Here is a 22,904-nt window from a genome sequence, read left to right on the forward strand (position 1 = left end):
ACCAGCCAACAGCCCCCACCTATTAAGTGAATACCAGACAAGGGGCGGAGGCAGGACACTGTTCACAAACTAAAGGAAAATGGAAACCCTGTCCTAAAAACCAGGAATGTCGTTAGAAATGGCAGATGGATGCAAAGGAAGAGGAGAGGGAAAATGTGCAGCAAGAAGTGAGTGCCTATCAGCACCGTGTGTCTGGCAGGTACAGCTTTCCCACGATGGAGCAAGGCAGGAACTAACTGGCCCAGCAGTTCCCAGAGGGAGATGATTTTCAAACACGGCCTCAGGCGCAGAAGCCCACCCTTGATGTCTACACATTCTATAGGCTTCATGGCTTTATTTTTTCACAGTGTCCCACAGCTGCTTGAGGCAAAGATTTGGGAGAGAACCACAATGCCTCCCTTCCTCTTCCTCACCTTCCATAACAGATCCACCACCACCAAGGCTGCGAACGCGTCCATCCCTTCACTAAAGTCTACCAAGAGTGCGGCCCACAACCAGTGTGTTCCCAACCTGGAGCCATCTCCTCACACCTGCTGTATCCCCTACCCCAGGGGACATTTGGCACTGCCTGGAGACATTTTTGGTTACCATGACCAGGGAGTGCTACTGGGATCGAGCCGGCAATGCTGCTAAACATGCTCTGATGCATAAGATACAGACAATCCAGCTCCAAATGTCAAGAGGGCTGCGGTGGAGAACATGCTCTACCCCAAGGCACTAGTCTGGGTCACATGACAGCTTTTCACTCTCCCTTCCTCTCTCAACCCCTCTAATTGAAATGGCTGAAATGACCCTTGGAAAAGCCAACTCTGACCTGACCAGCCCTCTCCAGTGGCCTCCGCAGATCCAGCACAGCCCTGCCTATGCGTGGCCCTGCCTCTCCATCCTCTCAGGATCCCCGCCTTCTCAGGGCTCACCCTGTCCAGCCACAGCTGCTGATCTCGTAATTTCTTGAATGCAGCAAACACCTTCCTGTCTGCTGCCTCTGCCTAGAGTTTCCCCACAACCCACACTTTCCTTAACTCACTCCTTTTTGAAACCTTCTTTGAACCCCGAAACTAGTTCCAATGCCCCAATATACCTTGTCGCCCTGATCTTTACTTTTTCTTAAAATGAGTGATTACAATCCACAATGATAATTTTATGTCTGTGATTTGCTTAAAATCACATATTGCAACTGTGCAACTCTATACATAGGGGATGGTTACTGAGTTCACGCCTGCCTTGCTCACTCCAATGGAACCACCATGAGAATACAGAGCATATCTGTGTGATTGGTGCTGTAACCCCCCAGTGCCTAGCACAGTGCCTGGCACACAGGAGAATGAACATGTGATTGAAGGAATTTTTTAAACAGATGAATATATAACTCAGTGATGAGGTACTAAGCATAACTCTACTCTGAGACCTGCTCACTTTCAGAGAAACGCTGAATAAATCCTGACCATGATGGAGGAAGGAGAAAGGGGCTCACTGGCACCGTGAATGTTGGCAGCAGGCAGAATCCAAGACCGAGGGCACAGATGTGGGAGGAGCACCTGACAAGAGAGATCTTTGAACAAGGTCAGGGGTGGGAGAAGAAAATAAGTTCAGGTCCCTGAGCACTGAAGCCACCACGGCCAAAGGAGAGATTTTCCACCAGTGAGCGTCATTACTGGGGGCAGGGCAGGAGGGATGGCAGCAAGTGCCTAGAATTCTGCAATCTCAAATTAAAGCCTTGTCCTCTAATAGCTGGCAATGTGAAGGAATCAACACGGAAAAACGTTCATAAAATTAAAGAAAACATAAACACACACTACTTATCAATGAAATAATTTGTTGCAGCCTTAAAATACTAAAAGCAAAATTGTAGCATTCAACAATAGAAAAATTAATTTGAGGAAAAATCATTTGATTAAGCAAATGATTGCACATCAATTAGGCACATGTTCTGAACTGGCATACAGCCATTACAATTATGACTACACATTAATAATGGAAAGGTGTTGTGATATAATGATGAAAAATCAGTAAACCAAAAACGACGCAGGTTGCAAGTATAAACATTTTGATGCGCATGCACTAGAATTGGAAGAAAACCAATAGAAATACTTGGTTTGCTGAAGAAACGGTGGAAAAGAGATGATTTTCATTTCAGCTACTGTTGCATTTCTGCAAGGTCGTGCTACTGCTGCATTTCTGCTACTGTTGCAAGGTACTGTACATAGTATAAATGTGGGTGGAGAGGTGGTCAAGGAAACAAGTGTATTTATCCAAACCTCTCCTGATTAATTCTTGCCTATGTGAGTGGTATTGCTCCCTCCAGGGAGGGCAGGAAGAATCCTAGGAAGCAACCGAGACTGGAATGCTGCAGCACCTGGTGAGTTCAGATCTCAGCCAGACTACCCAACCCTTGGCAGCACCACAGACCAGCAAGCAGTATAACGAAATGGGGAGCATTTGGACCCACAGGTCCTCTAAGAGCAAGACATAAAATATTTTCTTCACTTCCTTCCTTCTTCCGCTGAGTCTTTCTTAACATGACACACTTGCAAGTGTGTCATCATCTGTGTGTAGGGCAAACTTATCAAATCAAAATAGTCCAGAATGTCAGACAGCTGAGGGCAGGCAGCCCGAATGAAGCCAGCCCTGAAGGCTGCAAGAACTGAGACCAGGTGCCCTACCCACAAACACTACTGCTCACACAGCAGCTGTCTATGCAAGGCGAGGCCTGGCCACTTCTGACCCAATATATGGCCAGGGACCCACAACCTTAGCATCACATCACCTGGGAGTTGATTACAATGAGACATCTTGAGGCCCCCTCCCTACAGAGTCAGAATCACATTTTAACAAGACCTCCAGGTGACTCGTGTGCACACTGGATTCTAAGAAGTTTCCATTCCTGCAGCTCCCATGTCAAGCTGACTGTGGGTGCCTTGCTAAGGACCCACTTCCTCTCCAGTCCTTTGTTCACCACTGACCTGACTGCCAGTGGCCTCCGCACTGACGTCCACAATGACTTCTACCGTGGGTGAAATTGTGTCCTTCAAAAGGCTACGTTCAGGGCAAGTGCCTATAATCCTAGCACTCTGGGAGGCCGAGGCGGGCAGATCACAAGGTCAGGAATTCGAGACCAGCCTCGCAAACATGTGAAACCCTGTCTCTACTAAAAATACAAAAATTAGCTGGGTGTGTTGGTGGGCGCCTATAATCCCAGCTACTCGGGAGGCTGAGGCAGGAGAATCGTTTGAACCCGGGAGGTGGAGGTTGCAGTGAGCTGAGATCACACCATTGCACTCCAGTCTGGGTGACAGGGCAAGACTCCATCTCCAAAAAAAAAAGGCTACATTCAAGTTCTAACCCTTGGGACCTGTGAATGTTTTGGAAACAGTCTTTTTTCAGACATAATCAAGTTGACCCGAGGCCACGCCACAGTAGAGTTGGCCCTGACTTTAACATGACTGATGTCCTCTTAAGAGAAGAGACACAAAGACAGACACACAGGGAGAGTGCCATGTGAAGACGGGGGCAGAGACTGGAGCGAGGCATCTGCAAGTCAGGAAATACCAAGGATCACCAGAAACCTAGAGAAAGGCACAGAACACATCATCTCTTGGAGCAGCCAAAAGGAACCTGCCCTGCCGGCACCCTGATTTCAAGCTTCTAATCTCCAAGACTCTGAGAGAAGAAAAAACCGCTGTTTTAAGCTACCAAGTTTGTAGTATTTCGTTAGAGCAACTTCCAAACTTGGCCCACTCACATCCTTGACTCTGGGACCTCCCTCTCTTCTCTATGTTGCAGGAGAACTCTCCAGAAGGCCTGGCGCTGATTCTCAGCAAGTGTAGTCATTCCTGTCATGGTTGGCTTCACCTGAGTTGCCAGCCTCAGCTGCCTAATATTCTAATTCAACAAGTCTGTCTCCACACGGACGATGTGACCTAGATGGTCCTCATCCAAACCACTGCATCTGTGTCCCCACAAATGATGAGAGACTCTCAAATAGACTCCTGACTCATACCCATGACATCCTCGGATCAATTAACACCATCATTGCACCCCCTCCTCCACTCAAAATCAAGAAGGTGAAAATATTTTATGACTTGCTCTTAGGAAACCCTTCTGGCTCAAAATGCTCCCAGATTTCTTTAAGCTACTTGCTGGTCTATGACGGTGCCAACATCTCATTGGTCGGTTTGCTCCAGGCCCTGATTCATCAGGTCAGAGGGAGTGGAATTCACCGGAGTTCTCGTCTCCTTACCTAACTTGGCCAACAATCCTGTACCAAGAAACACAAAGATCACAGAAGCAGGTGGCTTCTGAGAGAGGGAAGTGGCTCCCGACTCATCTACCATGGCAGCTGCATAGCCCAATGCCAGAAAGCATGGAAGGAAGTGGAAAAGAAACACAGACAGATGGGAGCTCTAGTGCAAACCAAGGAAGGGCAGACACATTTCATACACATGGCCCCAATGAAAGAAGCAGAGTCATCACCCAGGAATCAAGTCCTAATCGCCTTGATCATGACTTTCATGCGACTTTAGAGCATTTGAAAATCTGGATGCCTCAGAGCAAACCAGATGGAGCATGGCCTTTGCCATAGACAGAAAGGTCAGCCAAGCACTGTTCATGAAAACTGAAAACTAGAAACCAGCTAAGTGCCCTCAAATGGAAAATTGGTTAAGTAAGTTATCATACAGCCATGAGGCAATGTGTAACCTCTGAAAATGTGTGCTTGAAATATACTGAAGGACACGGGCAGATACATACAGAAAAATGCAACACTGTAAAAGTGTGTGTGTGTGTCTGTGTGTATATACACACAAGAATTTATACTATACATATGTTACATTTCTATGTGTATATATAGGTGTGGGTGTATACATATGTGTGTGTATATATAGGATAATGCTAAATGAGCAAAAAGAGCTCACCACTATAAAAACAAAAATGCTAACAGTGTAATCTCTGGAAGGTAGGGTGATAAATGATTCTTATTTTTCTTAATTAACTTTTTGGCATTTTCTAACCAGATCACATGTTACTTTTAAACTGAGGGCAAAGACACAATAAATGGCTGCTTTGTTTAATGCAACAGGACTTGATATCTTTATGAAAATCTGGAACACGCATATAAAGACGAAGGGGCGAAGTTAGGAGCTGCTGTAGGAGAGGTGCCAGACAGGCCCAAAGTTACTCAGTGAAACGTGACTTCCTCACCTGCAAGCAAATCCTATTCCATCTGATCTTAAATTATCATCATCCCTAACACATTCAGATCATTTGTTCTGAGGACAATAAAGTTCTATGTGTACAAATTTGTGAGTAGCAGTGTGGATCCCAGATGCTAGCCCGGAAATAAATACACAAAAAGCAGCAAAAACTTCTCATAAGGAAGAATTCTGGGTAAGATTTAAGGCAAGAAAATACAGTTCATTTCAAGTCAGGAAATTATTTTTAAGAGAATCAAAAAATGTGCCTCTTGGAGGACAGAACTCACCCATCAGCTGTATTTACTGAGATTACAGAATAGCTTATTTCAACACAGCTCCTCTCTAAGAAAGCCAGATGGAAATGGTGCTATGTGATGGTTAGAATGGAAAGAGACGGGGAAGCCTGCTCCCTGGGGACAGTGCCCCAGAAGGAAGACAAACGCTCTGCATCTGTGTGCCAACCTCAGCTTGGGGGGCCTCAAATTCAATTAATCTTCACCCCAGTCCAATCCGCATGCTGGTCAGGAAAGTTGCCTGAGCGCCAGGGGCCTGGGGCTCTATGCGACAATGGAAGAAATGCAGAAAGCTAACAATATTTTCATAATAAACTAAGCAGGAGACACAGGGGCAGAGTCCTGAGATGAATAAACAGCAGTGTTTTTCCAATGCAAGTTGAGACCCATTAGTGCTCATGAAATAAAGTTAGTGCCTGTCAACCAGCAATTTTTTTTTTAACTGAAATACATTAGTCTATTCTAGACTAAAGGAGACTAGACTAGAAAATGCCAGAATGCATCACAGACAATCAGTGTAGAACTTCTTCATGAGCATTTTCCAGCTTCATATGCACAACACACACACACACGCACACACACACAATGCACACACACACACATGCACACACACACAATGCACACACACACACTCATACACATATACCAAGTAAGCATCAATTTCCTACTGTGGATCATGGTCAAAGTTTCCTTCTACAGAAAATTCTGGCATTCTCAGCCCCAGACGGAACAGACTATACCAAGGTCCTGCATGGAGTCATTTTTTCCCAGTGTCATCCTAAGGGAAGGTAGTAATATTTGTGGACTTGAAATGATGTCAGTGCCTGCAAGAACTGACTGAAAAGCCCCAAACGCCTGAATCCAGCACTGCAATCCACAAGTGGCCAAGAAACAGCCACCTGCTGCCAACACAGTGGGGCCATCGCGAAGGTCTCCTCCCACAAAGCCTTCGTGACCAGCCCCTTCTAACTTCCCTCCCCTCCCCTTCACACTCACCCAATTCTTGTGGCATTTCACCAGAGTTTTTAAGTTGCTTTACGCATGTCCACATCGATGGAAAGCTCCACCAGGGATAATGTCAGCATCTTTCCAGCCCAAAGCATCCAGCCTGTTCTCCACTGATGTGGATGGCAGGGATGGGCCCTGTTTCCAAACACAATGGGATAGCCAGTACTTAGCAACACTGTCTCTAGGAGCCAAATGGGAAAGAGAGTGGTTCTGGAACTGGCCAACCAGGGTTTAAACCAGCGTGTTACCCCATCCCAGCCCTTGTGGCCTTAGGTAGGTTAATTAAGGTCTCTAGGCCTCAGTGTCTTCATCAGAAAGCAATCAAAGCATCTACTTAATACGGCTATTGTAAAGACTAAATCAGTTGAGAAATACAAAGCACGATGAAGAACAGGCGATCAGTAAGTATCAGCTCCAGTTATTCTGGCACTAGGCGCTCATGCTATTTCTATCAACCACTGATTGGGGGAGCTAACCCTCAGGAGGCTCCCCACACCCAGATGTTTGGTGTTTCCTGGGGAAGGAACTGGCTCTACTTGGGTCTCCAAGAGGGAAAAAGGCTTGGAGAGCCAGGTGGGCTGCCTATGAAGCTGTCTGGATGTCACACACTGGAATCTGACCCATTTCTCCTGGCAGCTGAAGAACAGCAGTTTTCTGAGAAACAGCAAGTCATCACCAGATGGGAGTTTCAGGAAAACACCAAAAGAGATGCCAAGGAACAAAGGGGCAGGTCCAGCACCAGGGTGCAGGAAACGGTTCCAAGACTTTTCTGCCCTAATTTCAGGAAGAAGAACTGGGGACCTAGCAAGCCCAGTGGTTCATGAAACCACCGCCACAATAGCACAGAGAAGAGAAGACAGCAGAAGGGAATCCCGAGGCTGACTGGAGACACCACAGCTGGGGGCGGCAGGGACACCCGAGAGGAGCAGCAGCCACAATCGCTTGGGGCAGAACAGAGAACAGGACTCGAGGGCAGAGGCAACGGGGCCAAGGACTCTCTTGTCACGTGGGAGAGAGAAACGACCAGGGCAAAGAAGAATCCAGAAGGCACGGGTTGAATTTCCAGAACATCTGGGCCGGGTGAAGGGGCAGCTCAAGGTGAAGACAGAAGATCTGAGATGGCAAGGAAACAGCGAGGGGTGGAGCGGGTCTCAGGGAGGGGCAAGGTCACACAGCAGGTAGGTTTCTCCTCTTCAGAGGGAAACAGACAGAAAGAGGTGATACCGAGACACCCCAGGTCTTTTGTTTGTTTGTTTGTTTGTTTGAGACGGAGTTTTGCTCTTGTTGCTCAGGCTGGAGTGCAATGCCGCGATCTTGGCTCACTGCAACCTCCACCTCCGACCCCAGGTCTTTTCAGTGCGGCAGTCGGAGCGGCATCATTCACTCAAGGTAGGTGATGTGCGGCAGGGGATACGCCTGGAGCTCGAGGAGCTGCGGAAAGAGCTGCTAAGGGAAAGCCAATATGGAATTTCAAGTGAGGTTTCAGTAACATGGTGGGGTGCTGGGGAAAACGGGATGATTCTTCGAAAAATTCAAGCATAATTACCATGGGAAACAGCAATTCCACTTCTGGAGCACTGGCAGCAGGGTCTTCAAGAGGCACCTGTACACCCCAGTTCACAGCAGCATGAACCACAACCACCATGAAATGGGAACAGGCCGAGTCTCTATCCAGGGACGGGTGTGGAGGCAAAACGTGGACGAGACACACAGCAACCTGACAACCTTAAAAAGGAAGAAGATTCTGACACATGCTAAGACCTGGTAGAACCTTGCAGACATTATTCCATATAAAAGAAGCCAAACACAGCCAGGCACAGTGGCTCACGCCTGTAATCCCAGTAGTTTGGGAGGCCGAGACAGGTGAATTATTTGAGGTCAGGTGTTCGAGACCAGCCTGGCTAACATGGTGAAACCCTGTCTCTACTAAAAATTCAAAGAAATTAGCCAGGCATGGTGGCGTGTGCCTGTAATCCCAGCTGCTGGGAGGATAAGGCAGAAGAATCACTTGAACCGGGAAGGTGAAGGTTGCTGTGAGCCAAGACTGCGCCACTGCACTCCAGCCTGGGCAACTGAGTGAGTCTCCGTCTTGAAAAAAAAAAAGAAAGAAAGAAGCCAGACACAAAAGGACAAATGCGGTATGAGTCCACTTCCATGAGGTTCCCAGAGCCATTAAATTCTTAGACCCAGAAAGTAGAACCGTGGCTGCCAGGGGCTGCAGGCAGTTGGTGTTTGATGGGGCTGGAGTTTCATTCAGTTTGGAAAGATGAAAAAGTTCTAAAGAGGGATGGTGACGATGGTTGCACAACCATGTGATTGTACTTAATGCTACTGAATGGGACACTTAGAAATGGGGAATTTCATGTTATTTGGCCACGGCAATATGTTTTCAAAAAGCATTTGGCTGCAGCCCCAGGGCTGAGGGCCATTCACTGAGAGACGGTGAGGCGGCACTGAAACATCTGGGCACGGCGGGCACCTGGGGAGCGGGGCTGACAGGAGGCAGCCACCGGGCAGGGGAGTGAAGGGAGGCAGCATCCACACGCTCACTGGAGTTTCCTGGACATTTGACTTACATAAAAACTGGCCCAAGCATCCTCCATTTGTGTTTTCTCACTTAAATGACCTTGGAAAAATTCTGTCACTAAATCAATGAAAACAGTCCTGTTGAAAATTCTAGCTGGAGACCATGTTTATCCTGCAATAAATGACTTCTGAATTTCCTCCTGCCCTCCCCCTTCACTGAGGTGTAAAACCCTGTGGCCGACTCTAATCCGCAAAGTGGATGCCAGTGGCGGGTTTGGTACCAAGAAGGGGATGGGGCCCTTCTCTACTAAAAATTCAAAAAAATTAGCCGGGCATGGTGGCGGGTGCCTGTAATCCCAGCTACTGGGAGGATGAGGCAGGAGAATCACTTGAACCAACCGTTTGGTACCAACGAGGGCCACACTTGGGGAAACAACATTTAACCTTTTAAATGTCACAGTCTGAAAATATACTTTGTCTATGGAAGATGGTTCACAAGGTATTTCCTTCCATTTAGACACAGCAAAACTGAAAGAGTTAAAACAACACAAAAGCCAGGCTCCCACAACGGGAATCTTTACATTTCCAACGTCGTCGAGAAAGCACCTATTGTGAAATAATATGATACCAAATTAGCAGAAGGAAGGCAACAGGTCTAATAAAATACCGTGCATCTGTCTTGCAGATGTAAGGTTTGCATCAATGCACACACGTCACTCAATTCGCTTGTGTCTTATAATAAAACACCCACTGAAGCAAGGTCTTCCCAGTCCCTAGTCACTAAGTAATCTGACTTCAAGGGAGGGAGGCAGACACAAATCAAGCCCAATCAAATTTAATAATGTAAGAATATATTTAGCAATCTAAAATTACTGCTGGGCTCAAAACTTCCTGTAATTTTTATCTATTCTTATACTACGCACGTCTGTTTTTCTAAAATGCCACTGAATTCAGTAGTAAATGTACCAAACGCATTGCTAATTTTAACCTTGGGACAATAAGACAGCTTTGGGGAATATCAAGTTGCCCAAATAACCTAAAATTTTAATGTATGCACCACCTATATTTCTTTCTGTATAAATCACCAATTTTTATAGTAAATTCATGTTAAAAAAAATCAAGAAATCATAGTAAAGAGTCCAAATGGCTCCACCGAACAGCTGTACCACCTCTGAGATGAAAGGTAGGCTCCGACTTGATTCATGTCTACTTATGCTGGTTTCCTTGGTCACAGCGACCATAAGCCACGTCTCAACACACATACATCTCTGTTCCAGGGCATATGGCAAAGCTTTAAGGCTGGGAAGCGACTTGACCAAAATATTTTTAAGACACTAGCTGTAAGAATGCCTTCTAAAATTATACATTAAACGAACATTAAAAGAGGAAGAACAGAGGCATCTACCATGATCAGTCGAGTGAAAGATGTACGTTAATCATTTGGAAGATTCTTGTTGTTTGAAGGAATCAGTGCAGGCAGCAAATTGCAAGTTGTACAGCTCCTTCTGCAATAAGTCAGCCCAGTGAAAACCGCCATAACTGGGATAACCAAGAGTGTGGGAGTCCTGCGGCTGCTCCATGAGCCTCCCAGGCACTTCCACACCAGTGAGCAACCTAAAGAACACTCAGGCCTCATGTGAGTGGAAGGCATCTTTCTTCCAAAGGACAACAGGGTGAGACCAGGTCATCAAAAGGGGGAAGAAGGACAGACAGACAGGAACACTGGAAGGCTCGCTCTTGTGCACAGGCAAAGATCTGCTAAAGCACGAAGATTCACCACCATTTCCAGGGCATGGACACCCTGAGAAATTAGGTGTAAAACATGATTCTCATCAATTCCCCCAAATTTAAATAAAGTGAATTCAGAATCCGTCTTGCCAAAGAGCAAAGAGAGAAGCAATGAAAATATTTAAGAGCACCTAGGGAGGAGGAAGAAAGGATTTCACTGCACATGCAGCATGATTATGTTCACTACAAAACAGGCTCCCGGGCCTTTCCCTCAAGTTCAGGCTTGGCAGGGCCCACAGCCCCTTCGCTCAGCCACAGGAAGCCCTTCATCTACAAGTCCACTTGGATACAAAGCTACAGCTAGATAAGAAGAATGAAGTCCAGTGTTCTGTAGCAATGTAGAGTGAAGACGGTCAACAACAATTTAGTGTATATGTTCAAAAAGCTAGTAGAAAGGATTCTGAATGTTCACAGCACAAAGAAATGAAAAATGTTCAAGGTGATGCCACGCTAATTACCCTGATTTGATCACATCGTATGCCTGTATCGAAATATCAGCGTGTGTCCCATAAATATGTACAATTTTTATGTGTCAACTAAAAATAAAATCAAAATTAAAAAAAGGCTGGGCACAGTGGCTCACGCCTATAATCCCAGCACTTTGGGAGATTGAGGTGGGTGGATCACCTGAGGTCAGGAGTTGGAGACTTGCCTGACCAATACGGTGAAATCCCATCTCTACTAAAAATAAAAAAAAATTAGCCAGGCATGGTGGCATGCACCTGTAGTCCCAACAATTCGGAAGACTGAGACAGGAGAATTGCTTGAAGCTGGGAGGCAGAGGTTGCAGTGAGCTGAGATCGCACCACTGCACTCCAGCCATAATCCCACCCTGTTGTCCTTTGGAAGAAAGATGCCTTCCACTCACATGAGGCAACAGAGCGGGACTGTGTCTCAAAAAAGAAAAAAAAAAAAAAAAAAGCGCACAGCTCTTAAAATCAAATTGAGATCTCTGACATTAACAACTGTAGTATTTGGGGCAAGTTAATTAACTGTAATCAAAATACCTACCTCCAAAAGAGATAATGAAAGAAGAAAAGAAGAAGTCTGCCTTGGTGGTGGCCGGCACTCACCTTCACCCGGACGGTCTGGTCTGAAATACTGCTCATCATGTCGTTGATGGACCTGAAGAGCTGCAGCAAAGATTCCACGAAGTCGGCCTCTCCCTTGTTTTCATACAGTCTGCAAAGAAACACACAAACTGTGGGGGCCTGGCAGAAACACCTCAACATTTTTTGAATCCATGTCTATAGCCATGAAGGGAATCACTCGGGTGACAAGTTAGAATGAGAGACCACATCCTCAACATCTATGAAGCGAGGAAGGTGACTTGGCAGTGAGACTCATGCAGACCACTCAGCCAAGGCAGCGTGCCTCCACATACAGAGGCTGACTCTTAATGCTACCACTCACTGCATTTTTCATTGTAACATACTACATCTTATAAATCTGAAAAACACAGAAAATATACAGAAAGGGAGGGAGGAAAGGGCTGAGGAAGAGAAGGAGGGAAAGAGGATGGGGAAATTCAGCTTTATTTCTACCCCACAAAAATTACACTCTTAAGATGCTATTGTGTTTTCTACCAGTGTTTTTATTTTTATTTTATTTATTTTTGTGATAGAGTCTTGCTCTTGTCACCCAGGCTGGAGTGCAATGGCATGATCTTGGCTCACTGCAACCACCGCTTCCTGGGTTCAAGCAATTATCCTGCCTCAACCTCCCAAGTAGGTAGGATTACAGGTGGCCACCACCATGCCCAGCTAATTTTTATATTTTAGTAGGAACAAATTACACCATGTTGGCCAGGCTGGTCTTGAACTTCTGACCCTAAGGTGATCCACTTGCCTCGGCCTCCCAAAGTGCTGGGATTATAGGCGTGAGCCACCAGGTGGCCACTACCCGTGTTTTTAAACCCATTATGTCACAAATTGAAAATCAACAACACACTCCATTGCCTAAATTTACCGTGATCTTCTAATCCTTTAAAATGATATTACGGAATTGAACAATGAGAACTCATGGACACAGGAAGGGGAACATCACACTCCGGGGACTGTTGTGGGGTGGGGGGAGGGGGGAGGGACAGCATTAGGAGATACACCTAATGCTAAATGACGAGTTAATGGGTACAGGAAATCAACATGGCACATGGATACATATGTAACAAACCTGCACATTGTGCACATGTACCCTAAAACCCTAAAGTATAATAAAAAATAAAAAATAAATAAAAAAAAAAAATGATATTACAAGAGTTGCTTTTTTATTCCAGAGTAATGGTGCTACACAAATGCATTCATTTCAACATCAGTGGTAACTGAAAAGTATTCAAGAGGTGGGACATATTCAATAAATAGGTAATAAGGAAGTTGTGCATTGGTTACATGTATGCTAATATATGTTACTAATTGAAAATAAGTCTCGTTTGTAAATTATTTATTAGCAGTTACTTCAAGTTGCTGTGTTACTAAAAAGCAACACATTTGCATTTTAAAATATTGTGACTCCGATGTTTTATTAATACAGTGTTTATTAATACTAGTTTGCTGCCTAATTAAAAATATACGATACCTGGAAACTTGTGTACGATGGAAACTTTTGTAAACTAAGTGATAACTAATTACCGTAGAGGTAGTCTGATATTTAAATGAATTCCACTGTAAAGCAACAAATTCTGTGTAAAATGGGAAATTGCAACCTAGTGGATCTGTCTTGTAAATAAAGGTTTTCAAATGGGGTTTGCTTAAATGATGTACCAAACAATTAAAATGATGGAGTCATGAACTTCTGCTTGCAAGTGACATGGAGAACACCTGGCAGACTGGTGCAACCCTTCAGGAGGCGTCAAGCTGCAATCATTTTTCCCCTCAGGACATCTGTAATTCCTAGAGCTGTATGGGGTAGAAGACTAAAAACCAAAACGAAAACCTCTATAAAGCAAAGTGGAATTTGTATCAATCATCAGAGAAAATGACTCGAGTTTGGAAAATGCCAGGGAGAGAGTCCCCAGGTAACAGAGCCGACTCTCAGATGAAAATCCTAGAAAGCCAGAGGCATAGTAAATGGAGACTGAGGCATACTAAAGGTACAATGTAGCCTTGAAACTGAGCACAGTCTCTGATTAAAATAAGATGGTCAGCCCCACTTTGTCTAGAAGAAGGCAAGGATGAATTATCTATGGAAGAAGATCACATCATCTGAAGCTTCTACAGTTTTACATACAAACGGTCTTGACTTCAAGCAAAAATTATTAAACTCAGCAGAAAACCAGACCACAGTCCAAGTGAAAAAGTAAAAAGAGAGCAGAAACAGCCCCTCAGATAATCTAGATATTACAGTTCCCTAGAACATCAAAACAACTATAATCATATTTGAGAACAGGGAAAATAGGATAAAAATATGACAAATAGAAGAGAAAAATTTCAGTAGAGAAATGAATCTATGAAAAAAGAATCAAATGGAAATTCTAAAACTACAAAATGTACTCTGTAAAATTAAAAATTTATTATATAGATTAACAAAATAGAGAGTAGACACAGCAAGAGGCAGAATTAGTAAAATGGAAGACAATCCACAGAAAATAACTAAACAGAAGTACTGAGGAAGAGAATACAGAAAAGAGGGCTAGGAATGTGCAGGCATATTGAGGAAATCTAACATACATGTAATTGAAGTGCCAGGAGAAAAGGAGGAAGATAATGGGACAAAAGTAACATTAGAACAGACAATGGCCACAAATCTTCCAAAACTGATCAAATATGTCAATCAAAAAATTCAAAAATTCAATGCAGGATAAATAAAAAGCAAAAACAATCCTATGCAACCCATAGTAAGACTGTCAATAACCACAGAAAAGGAGACAAACTAAAAGCAGCAAGAAAGAAAATAATACCATTTAAATTCAAAGATGTAACAATAAGTCTGAAAGCTAATGACTTACTATAAATGAAGGAAATCAAAATAGAATAGAATAATACATGGAAGAAGAAAATAACTTCCAATCTAGAATGCTATGGTGAGTGAAAATATCTTTCAAACACAAAGATGAAATAAATCATTTTCATGCAAACAGAGTCCCATAACTGGCCAACACTAAAAGAAATAATACAAGGGAGTTCTTTGGACAGAAAGAAAATGATCCCAAAGGAAAAGTGAAGTTGAAGGATGAGAAACAATTACAAACATAAAACACATCAAATGAATACTAACTGTATAAAATAACAGTAATGTCTTATGGAATATAAAACATGTAGAATTGAAATACAATAATAATATAAAACATTGGAGAAGAAAATGGCAATTCTAGTGTGCTATTTTTCTGGCCATATCTAGCATTATGAGCGGATTGGTAAGAGTAATCATTTGAAATACTCTAAAATAAGTCCAACATGGATGTTACCATCTCTAGAATAATTGTTAAAAATAATAGTAAAAGAATATTCAAATAATACGTTTAAAAATCAGAAAATGGGATGCTTAAAAAAAGTGTAACGGGTATAAAAGAAGGCAAAAAAAGGAGGAAAAGGGGAACATAATACAGATGGGGAAGGGAAAATAAATGCAAAAACAATATATAAATCTAACATATTACTTAATTACACTATATATAAATGGATGAAATGCTCAATTAAGAAGCTTGTCAGACTGAATGAAAGAAAAATACAACTATATGTTGCTAATAAGAGGCACATCTTAAGTATAAAGACACAGAAAGCATGAAAATAAAAGAATGGAAATAGGTATTCCATGCAAATACTAGCCAAAAGATTAAGAGAAACTCTTCATATTGATTAAGGAATAGAGCAACAAGAAAGACATCACGATGATAAATCTGTATGCCCCCAATAACACAGTTTCAAAATCTATAAAGCATAATTAATGAATCTTTAATATTTTTTAAATTCTACCAGAACCTCTCATGAATAAAAATGTAAAACAGTTTCTCTTGTGCCAACCAACATGTTTAGAACATGGCATTTTGCAGTGATCCTTTTAAGCATCTTTCTGTAACAAAAGATCACTGTTAAAGTCTCTAGAATCTTCCCTTTTCATTTCCCAGATAAACCAGGGAGAGGCACTTTTTTTATCCACCCTGAAGTGGATAAAAAAACTGAGAAAAAACAACTCAGAAACATATCGATAAATAAACAGATGAATAAGACCTGCTCATTCCTTGCTCTACTTAAATAAGTATTCATTAACAAGGAATGACAGGATCTTTGTCTATTAACCACATTCTATTTTGTGACCCAGGGAATGATAGCAAAAAGGTCTGTACAACTTATTCATGATCAATAACTAATTATTTACAAAGCTAACACCAGATGACAGGCAAAAACTCTACAAAGCACAGGATCCAGGAAGAGGAGGCGGGTGATAACTGGATTTAGTAATTTGATTCTGAAGGTCTGATGCAGGATATCTGTTTTCTGGCTTTCTAGTTAATGTGATCCACCCACACAGAAAACACAGACAAACAAAAACCAGTAGAGAAGTACCCCCGGCTGTCAGGAATCTTTCAGTGGGTTCCCCAGGAACCAAATGTCTTTGGGCCATAGCTTTTAAATTGTTGTTCTCATTTCAAAACAAAATGAGCTTTCTAAACAAAACAAAAAATATGAGATTGCACAGCAAGAAAGATAGTAAGTTAACAATATAAGCTTCAGTATCTTCATCTCCAAAGTTTCACCTCTTTGTTCTTTGGAAGAATAATTACTGTCAATTATCTTGGAATTTAACAAAGCTACTAGTTTATAGGAAAACACAGCAGACCATTTTGAAAGCAAAAGAAAAATAAGATCTCAAAAGTTTATCCCAACTGCAAAAAGGAAAACACTCATGAATTCCAGCTGTGAGCACAATTGTTTTTCTCTCAAGGTAATAAACATGCTGCAGGTAAGAAGATGAGAGTCCTAGTTTGTTTTCTTCCCCACCTCTGACAGCACCACACAGGAGACACACTTGGAGCTTGTCACAGATCAAACATCCTAGATATCTGTGTGGGATGTGGGGCTCTTTTTCCTTTAAGTAGCCTATACAAGCCAGAAAAAAGATTTCATCTACAATTTAGACCTGTGATAGCACAGATGAAGTAACAACTGACATGCTGTAGTGGGATGATGGGGAACAGGGGTGAGGGGGACAGAAGGGGAGGGATTACTATAAGACTTCTGCCTTACTGTCCAATATTCTAAGGGCATGAGTTTTTTCCTCTCCTAAAATCTATGAAATATCTTCTCAGCCATTTCAGAATACAGATTTAAATGTAAGTATTTGTTTTCTCTGCACAATGCGGCTCTCAAAGAATGTTATGTCCTTCTCTCCCCTCAGGAATCAGGGTAGGCAGCCAGGATCCACATTCAGGAATTGTTCAGAGAAAAAATAATAAAGTCAAACTATGAAAGTCTGGGATACACTGGGGGCTCATATGCTCATTAAGTATTCATGGAAGGAAGGAAGGAAGGGACAAAAGAGAGAAAAAAGGAGGGTAGGAGAGAGGAAAGAAGCGAGGAGAGAAGGAAGAAGTTAGGGAAGAAGGGAGGAAAAGAGGGAGGGAGAGAAGGAACATGAGTATCAACATCCCCAGAATCAGTGGTGTACAGGGGCTCACTCCTGGAATCCTGGCACTTTGGGAGGCCACAGCAGGAGGATGGCTTCAGGCCAGGAGTTTGAGGCCAGCCTGGGCAACATAGCGAGAACACGTCTTACAAAAAATTAGCCAGGCATGCTGGCACCTGCTTGTAGTCCTAGTTACTTGGGAGACTAAGGCAGGAGGATGGCTTGAGCTCAGGGGTTTCAGGCTGCAGTGAGTTATGACTGCATCACAGTACTCCATCCTGAGTGACAGAGGGAGGTCCTGTCTCAAATAATCATCATCATGATCAGGGGCAGCAGCAGATCGTCAGGATCTCCAGAATCACTGCAGTACTTGGTTAGCTAAAGTCAGGAATGCACAGACAACGGCCTCAGAGGCTTAGGGAGCCTCACTGAGTTGTAACAATTGCTACAACTTGTCTTGTGACCACTTTGTGTCCTCGACAGTCTCAACTCTTCTAACAAACAAGTTATCCCAGCAAAGAAACTCAGTTTGTGGATCATGCCTGGCTCCTGCTGGGTCCATACCAGGACAAAGGCAGGTAGAGCGATCATGGTCTGTGCCATGCTGTTGAGCACCAGAATGCAGGCATTCAGAGGACTTTAGCACCAAACACTTCCTGTCCCAAACACGAGGGGCAGCTGAGTACTTCAGTCCGTTTCTATGTAGCCTGGTAGGACTAAACCAGGCCAGTGGATCACTTAGGGCCTAAAGAGATACTGGTGACAGAAGTCTCAGAGATTGACTCCCAAACTAATGGAGAAGAAAGGCTCTGCAAAGCCTAGTTAAGTAGGATTTAGTAATCCAGAATGAGTTAGGGATGCTCTCAGGCAACAGACTGTCTGGGTTGAAGGTATGAGGAAGAGAATGTTAACTGCCCATCCATTATCTATTTCTCCCCAACTCCTTTACTAAAATCACTCTGGTATTGTAGAAAGCATCAATCAACCCATCTAAAAATCCTTTCCAGCTTCCTTGCAGGTAGGGTGGTCATGTGACATGGTTCTGGCCAATAAGATGAAAGCACACAAGACTGTCTAGGGATGGGGGAAAGCTCTTTCAAAGGAGAATAGTTGGCACAGCTGTTTCTCCTTTGCCTTCCCCTCTCCTCCACCTGGAATGCACAGCCGATGCTGGGAGGGGCAGGAGCCATCTTAGGATTAGGAGATAAAGGACCCCACTAAGGATGGTGGGGCAGAGAGAACAAAGGAGCCAAGGACATCAGGACACTGAGTCCTCATGCAGGTGCATGAACTCGGAACTCTTCGTCCAGGCTGCACGTTATGTGACTAAAAAAAAAAGTGAAACCCATATGGTTAAGTCACATAAATGGGGTTTTTCTATTACATGCAGCCAATCATATTTCTAAGCACTATTAGACTGATCAAATGAAAATAAAAATTATGGACCATGAATCTAAGATTTTGTGCCATTTGTATTTTGAAATTGAAAGAGATTAAAGAAAGAGGCAGAGAAATTTGCTACTGGTCAGCCTGGGTAACTCAATCTTTTCTAAAGCAGCATTATTGTATAAAAGACTACAGCATTTACTACTATAGCAGAAACACCATTATCAATGCACGATCATTTTAATTACAAACCTCTGAATGAAAGGGAAAGTCCAGTGTTATTGGGTAAGAATATGCAGATTATCAAATGCCTGAGTCAATGTCATATTGATCACAAACTGCACAAAATTAACATTTTTCAAATAAAACACGACAAAATCTGTAACATCTTCTTTCAAGTTCATCCTCCCACCCTAGTACTGACTTGGGTTTAGCGTAATCAGAGATTTAAAATCAGTGGGGAAAATATAAGAGCAAGGCAGAGGGGGCCAGGAAGTTCATTTTCATAGAATTAACTTTACTGAAATAGAATTAAAATACAAGAAAACATAACCTAGCTTACCATGCTGTGCTTCACCCTAACAAAGAGAAAATAAATCACAACTTAGACCCTTGAGGGAAAGCTTCAGTCCACACCAAAGGTCATGCATATCCATAATAAGCAAAATAAAAGGGTGCAATATCTAAGTCAAGGACAAAACCATGATGCCCTCATGCCATCCTTGTATGCAAAAATGGCAGCACAAGGACTGTGGTTTTAACCATGGGCACCCCAGAGTGAAGACAAGCACACTCCAGTCCCTGACCAGTAACACATCACTAGTGGTTACCACCCTGTTTATGACTTTGATAGGTCAACACACAGTCAATAACTTGTTGCTTTGTCCTTATTACTATCATGGTAGACACATCGTTAGATTTTGAATTCTTCCCCCTTCTCCTGGGTCCTTCTGGACACGACTGCTTCAGACAAACGAAAACACAGTGAGGAGGAAACGTGAAGGCACTGATGTGGGCCCACACTTTCAATTCCTTATTCTCGCTAATAGGTTACAAGGGCACCATGCTTTTCAAAGGCAAATGTATTCGCTAATTCAGAGGGACACAGGTTCATGAATCTCATCTTTGTGTGGAACTCACAACAAGAACAATAACAATGTACAACCACCAACATCCACTGACATCACTCATGGCAGGTCACCCACAAAATAGCCATCCCCCAAAAAACCAAGCAGAGGAAGTGAAATTCCACACCCCACCCTCAATACGCTTGCTTTTCACATTCTTTGAATCATACAGTGAAGAGGCGTGGGCCAAGTTAGAAAGTCCTCATTTTAGCACAGCTCTTACCCTGCATTTGTATCTATACAATATTAAGGCTCTCTATAATCAAGCCATAATACCCCAATTTATTTATTTTATTGAGGTAAAATATACATATACATAATTCACCATCTTTACCATTTTTAAGTATACAGTTTAATGGTAATAAATATATTTATATTCTTTTTGTTCCCCTTTGACCCTTCGATTTACTTTAAAGCTCAAAAATCATTCATAAGTTCATCCACACAGTGTGTGAAAACTGTCACTAGGTTAAAGCACCTGAGTATCCTTTCCTCATGGAAACACCCTAGGTAGGAAGACTTCTCCCGAAATGAAACATCACTGTACTGAGGAAAAGAGGAGGAGGAAATCCCAGAGTCTGCCCAAGTGAGGCAATTTCACTTCGTTTTGCCTTTTCATTGTTGTTTTATTTTTATTTATTTATTTTGTTTTTGAGAGGGAGTCTCGCTCTGTCTCCCAGGCTGGAGTGCAGTGGCAAGATCTCGGCTCACTGCAAGCTCCGCCTCCCGGATTCACGCCATTCTCCTGCCTCAGCCTCCCCAGTAGCTGGGATTACAGGCGTGAGCCACTGCGCCCGGCCTATTTTGTTGTTGTTGTTCTTTTGGGACTTTTTGCCATATAAAGATATCCTGAAAAGGGCTTCTGAGCCCTCGATAGACGCCCAGGATTGCACCTGCGCCATCGCCAATGCTTTCAGGAGCCAAGGCTTGACTCATAGGCACACATCTCAGACCAGGAACAGGGCTCCCGCCTCAGCACCGGCAGGGACCCAGGCAGGTAAGGAAAGAGTGGGCAGCTCACCCCAGGATCGACAGTGCTCTCTCAGCCTAGAAAGCAAGGGGAGAAAAGGGGGAAGAAGAAAGGAAAGAAGAAGGGGACGAGAGAAGGGGAAGGAAAGAAGTGAAGGATCTCCTGCCAGTCCTCTGAGAGCCCGTGCAGGGGATAGGTACGCACTGATTGAACAGGATCCTGGAGCGCACGATGAACTTGAAGATGGACTCTAGCGCTTTCATGGCTTTGTACAGCTGCTCGTTTACTCCCGGCTTCTCAGCACCGTCCACGTAGTTCTTCAACACTTTTGTCAGCTTCCTATTCACAATGCAAACGCGCACAAATAAGCTCAGGAAAGGACAATATCTCAAATCTTAACTGCTAAGGAAATATACAAGTAGGTTACTTTTATTTGGTTTCCATCTATCAGTATATGAATATCTGTAAAACGTTTTCTTTCTCTTTTTTTTTTTGTATGTGACAGTTTCACCCTGTCACCCAGGCTGGAGTGCAATGGTGCAATCTCGGCTCACTGCACCCTCTGCCTTCCGGGTTCAAGTGATTCTCCTGCCTCAGCCTCCCAAGTAGCTGGAATTATAGGCGCACACCGCCTCGCCCGGCTAATTTTTTGTATTTTAGTAGAGACAGGATATCACCATTTGCCCAGGCTGGTCTCGAACTCCTGAGTTCAGGCAATCCACCCAGCCCTTGGCCTCCCGAAGTGTTAGGATTATAGGCGTAAGCCACCACACCCGGCCTGTAAAACTGATTTACTGATTTTCTAATCAGTAAATGTGCCTGATAAAATATCTCTGAGAGCAAAGGCTGAGCATTTAATAAGCACTTTCTAAGTGTAGATGTTGTTCTAAGCAGGTGAAATGCATTATCTAATTTAGCCTTCACAGCAACACTATGAGGTAGTATTATCCTATTTAATGGATGAGGAAACCAGGACTTCCACAGGTAAAACACTAGCTTCCCCAAGGTTAAACAATAAAATCGAAGAGATTTTCATTACACAAACAGAGACACAAAAAATTTTTTCAAAAAGGCATGACACCAAAAATATTCTCTGATGGATAGTGGTGATGATTTTCTCAACATTGCACTTTAAAACTATTAGGTAGGGGCCTGGTGCGGTTGCTCACACCTGGAATCCCAGCACTTTGGGAGGCCAAGGCAGGTGAATCACTTCAACTCAGGAGTTTGAGACCAGCCTGGACAACACAGTGAAACCCTGCCTCTAGAAAAAATACAAAAATTACCCCGGTAGGGTGGCATATGGCTGTAGTCCTAGCTACTCGAGAGACTGAAGCAGGAGAATCACTTGAGTCCAGGAAGCAGAGGCTGCAGTGAGCCAAGATCACGCTACTGCACTCCAGCCTGGACGACAAGAGTGAAACCTTGTCTCAAAAAATAATAAAATAAAATAAAATGATTAGGTAAATTTTATATTTTGTGTATTTCACAACAATTTTTTTAAAGGCATGAATCAGTATTTGTTATTGCAAAGCATCTCAGACACTTTTATTCATTTTAGTTGATTTTCTAAAATGAGTTCTTACACTGAAAATTAAAATTTTACAAATGGTCTTTCAAATAGGAAGCAGTCTTAAATTTTTAATTAATATTGTAAAAATCCTTATAGAAAAGAGTATAAACAATATATAAGAACAGTAAGAATATTATCAATGGACACAAGAAGATTTTAAAATATTGACATTTCCTAATAAGATTCCCCAAAAACATTTAGTTTTAAAAACATAATGACTACTACACTCTTAGTCTATTTATTTATAAATTGGGATCTAAAATCAAGTAACATCCTAATATGAAAACATTTAAAACCTTTTCCATGATTAAAAAAAAGTTTACACACTTTGGAATACACAAAAATTGATTAAAATTATTTGTAAAATTTTCATCCTACTACAGAAGTAATTACAGACAGTTGGTATAAATAAACTATATATTAGGAGCTTAATATTAATTCATGGCTTCGTAAATATTTTCAGTGTTTAATTCATAGATA

General features: G+C 42.8%; 1 protein-coding gene across 10 annotated transcripts in view; it reads right to left on the bottom strand.

The window, feature by feature from the left end:
- The window catches only part of DOCK1 (dedicator of cytokinesis 1), a 556,524-nt gene that overhangs the window by 387,578 nt on the left and 146,042 nt on the right, over positions 1–22,904 (bottom strand). For all 10 annotated transcript variants that reach the window (XM_055245699.2, XM_055245682.2, XM_055245663.2 and 7 more), the window contains 2 exons: positions 21,056–21,190; positions 11,881–11,989 (listed from right to left, as the gene is read on the bottom strand). In XM_055245699.2, coding sequence (XP_055101674.2) covers positions 11,881–11,989; positions 21,056–21,190 — 244 coding nt within the window. The remainder of the gene's footprint in view (positions 1–11,880; positions 11,990–21,055; positions 21,191–22,904) is intronic.

This window comes from Symphalangus syndactylus, chromosome 2 (genome assembly GCF_028878055.3).
Source record: "Symphalangus syndactylus isolate Jambi chromosome 2, NHGRI_mSymSyn1-v2.1_pri, whole genome shotgun sequence".
Lineage (NCBI taxonomy): Eukaryota > Metazoa > Chordata > Mammalia > Primates > Hylobatidae > Symphalangus > Symphalangus syndactylus.